The following is a 2125-nucleotide window of genomic DNA, read 5'->3' as shown; positions in this document are numbered from 1 at the left end:
TTCAGTTCTAGTTCAGTTCTAGTTCAGTTCTAGTTCAGTTCTAGTTCAGTTCTAGTTCAGTTCTAGTTCAGTTCTAGGTCAGTTTTAGTTCAGTTCTAGTTCAGTTCCAGTTCAGTTCTAGTTCAAGTTGCTTAAAAAATTTCCTAATCTTGACTCCACAATCAACTTAGGTGTTTCAAAGACTGACAACGATTCCGAAGCAGATGCTGCCAAGAAACCCAAATCATCGAATAACGAAGATGAGGGTAATAATAGTGATGATTCAGATGTATCAGTACACTCCATACCCATTACATCCTACGGACCTAATAGCGATGATGAAGAAGAAGAAAAACTTGAAAATAAAATAATTACACCAACTCCTCCGTCACCGCCGCATATACCAATAAAATCAAAAGATTTAACACTTCAAAACAAAACCGCCACCGTTAATGTGTCCGATGATGATGAAGTGGAATTAATAAGTGAAATTAAACCTAGAGAGGTATATAGTAAAAGACGCTCAAGATCAAGATCCAAAGATATTTTAATAACATCTACACATAGTCGCCGGCATTATAGAAAACGCACACCCTCAACAGAGTCCTTATTGTCCTCGAATGATGATGACGACGAGGAGGAAGATCGAGAAGATGATAGTAGATCACATAGATCGAAATCAAAATCACATAAATCGAAAAAATCCAAATCGAAAAAATCCTCGAAAAGTAAAAAGAAATCGAAAAAACGTTCTCGTTCCAAATCACGCACACGTTCGCACTCACGTTCACGTAGTCATCAACACAGTCGTTATCACAGTGAGCGGTATCGTCAAAGAAGTAGATCACGTAGTTATACTAATCATGAAGAATCTTACAAACCAAGCCACAGTGAAAGGGAAAGAGAAAGAGAGAGGGATAGAGAACAACGCAAAAGATCATCGCACACTCCCAGTCGCAGCCATTACAGCAGTAGCAGTAGTCGTTCCCATAAAGATAAAAGTCGTTCACATAGATATGATTAAATTTTAAAACTCCGTTTTACTTTTGAATAACGTTTTACCTTAAACAAAATAGTACTTCCGTTAAATCCCCTACCCCATATCAGTAAGTACTTCCGGGGCTACATATTTATACTATAGAAATTTTCTTTTTTTATATACATATGTATAAATATTTACCAAACTACATACATACGTTATATATATGAAGTTTTTAATCTTTATAAGTATTTAGTGTTTAATGATAATAAATATACGTAAAATGTTGTTTACATTGTTTTAGGCAGTTACATAAATTGTGTAAATAAATAAAAAAATAAATTATAAATAAAATAAAAAGAACTAATTGTTGTTATTATTTTGTATGTGTTTTTGTATTTGTATATTAAATCACAGATTTCTTAATATACCACCAACTTTATAACTAAAATTATTACTAAATTTTAAATTTATATTAAATTCTATAATAAATTTTAAAATTCCAATTCGCCGGGTAGATATTTATCGATTAATGACTGATAGTAGGGCCATAAAGCTTCAATATCTGGTATCTTTTCACTTTTTGTGTATAAATCATAACGACTGAAAGAAGGAAAATGATAATATTTATTTATTAAAGGGTATTCAAAGAAAGTTTGAATAGTTTCCTCAGTCCAGTCTATAGGTTCGACTAAAAGCCTGTCCATTGTGCCGAGTCCAAACCGTAATCTGTAGAAACGACTTGAGACTCGACAGCACTCTATAGTCAATAATACCGCCTATAGTCTATAGTCCCGACAATAGTCAAATACGACTGTAGTCTATAAATCTGGCTAGGTTAGTCCTAACCCGGTTCTAGATAGGTTCTGTTTTAAAAGCTCTATTTGTAATTGTTTTTAAGTGTTTTAGTTGCAGTTTAGATCGATTCAAGATCAGTTTCAGTCAAGTTCTATTTCAGTTCTAGTTCTGTTACAGTTCTCCTCTACTTCTGTTTTAGTTCTTGTTCTGCTTTAGTTCTTGTTCTGCTTTAGTTACAGTACTGTTCTAGTTCTAGTTCTTTTCTAGTTCTGTTCTAGTTCAGCTCTAGTTCTGTTCTAGTTCTGTTCTAGTTCTGTTCTAGTTCTGTTCTAGTTCTGTTCTAGTTCTGTTCTAGTTCTGTTCTAGTTC

General features: G+C 33.4%; 1 protein-coding gene across 1 annotated transcript in view; it reads left to right on the top strand.

The window, feature by feature from the left end:
- The window catches only part of LOC111686156 (protein suppressor of white apricot), a 10364-nt gene extending 8804 nt beyond the window's left edge, over positions 1-1560 (top strand). Inside the window, exon 5 of the mRNA XM_046946020.1 lies at positions 171-1560. Coding sequence (XP_046801976.1) covers positions 171-1003 — 833 coding nt within the window. The 3' untranslated portion in view covers positions 1004-1560. The remainder of the gene's footprint in view (positions 1-170) is intronic.
- Positions 1561-2125: the final 565 nt, after the last annotated feature.

The sequence above is a fragment of the Lucilia cuprina genome, chromosome 3 (genome assembly GCF_022045245.1).
Source record: "Lucilia cuprina isolate Lc7/37 chromosome 3, ASM2204524v1, whole genome shotgun sequence".
Classification (NCBI taxonomy): domain Eukaryota; kingdom Metazoa; phylum Arthropoda; class Insecta; order Diptera; family Calliphoridae; genus Lucilia; species Lucilia cuprina.
This window is presented reverse-complemented; position numbering and strand designations above follow the sequence as displayed.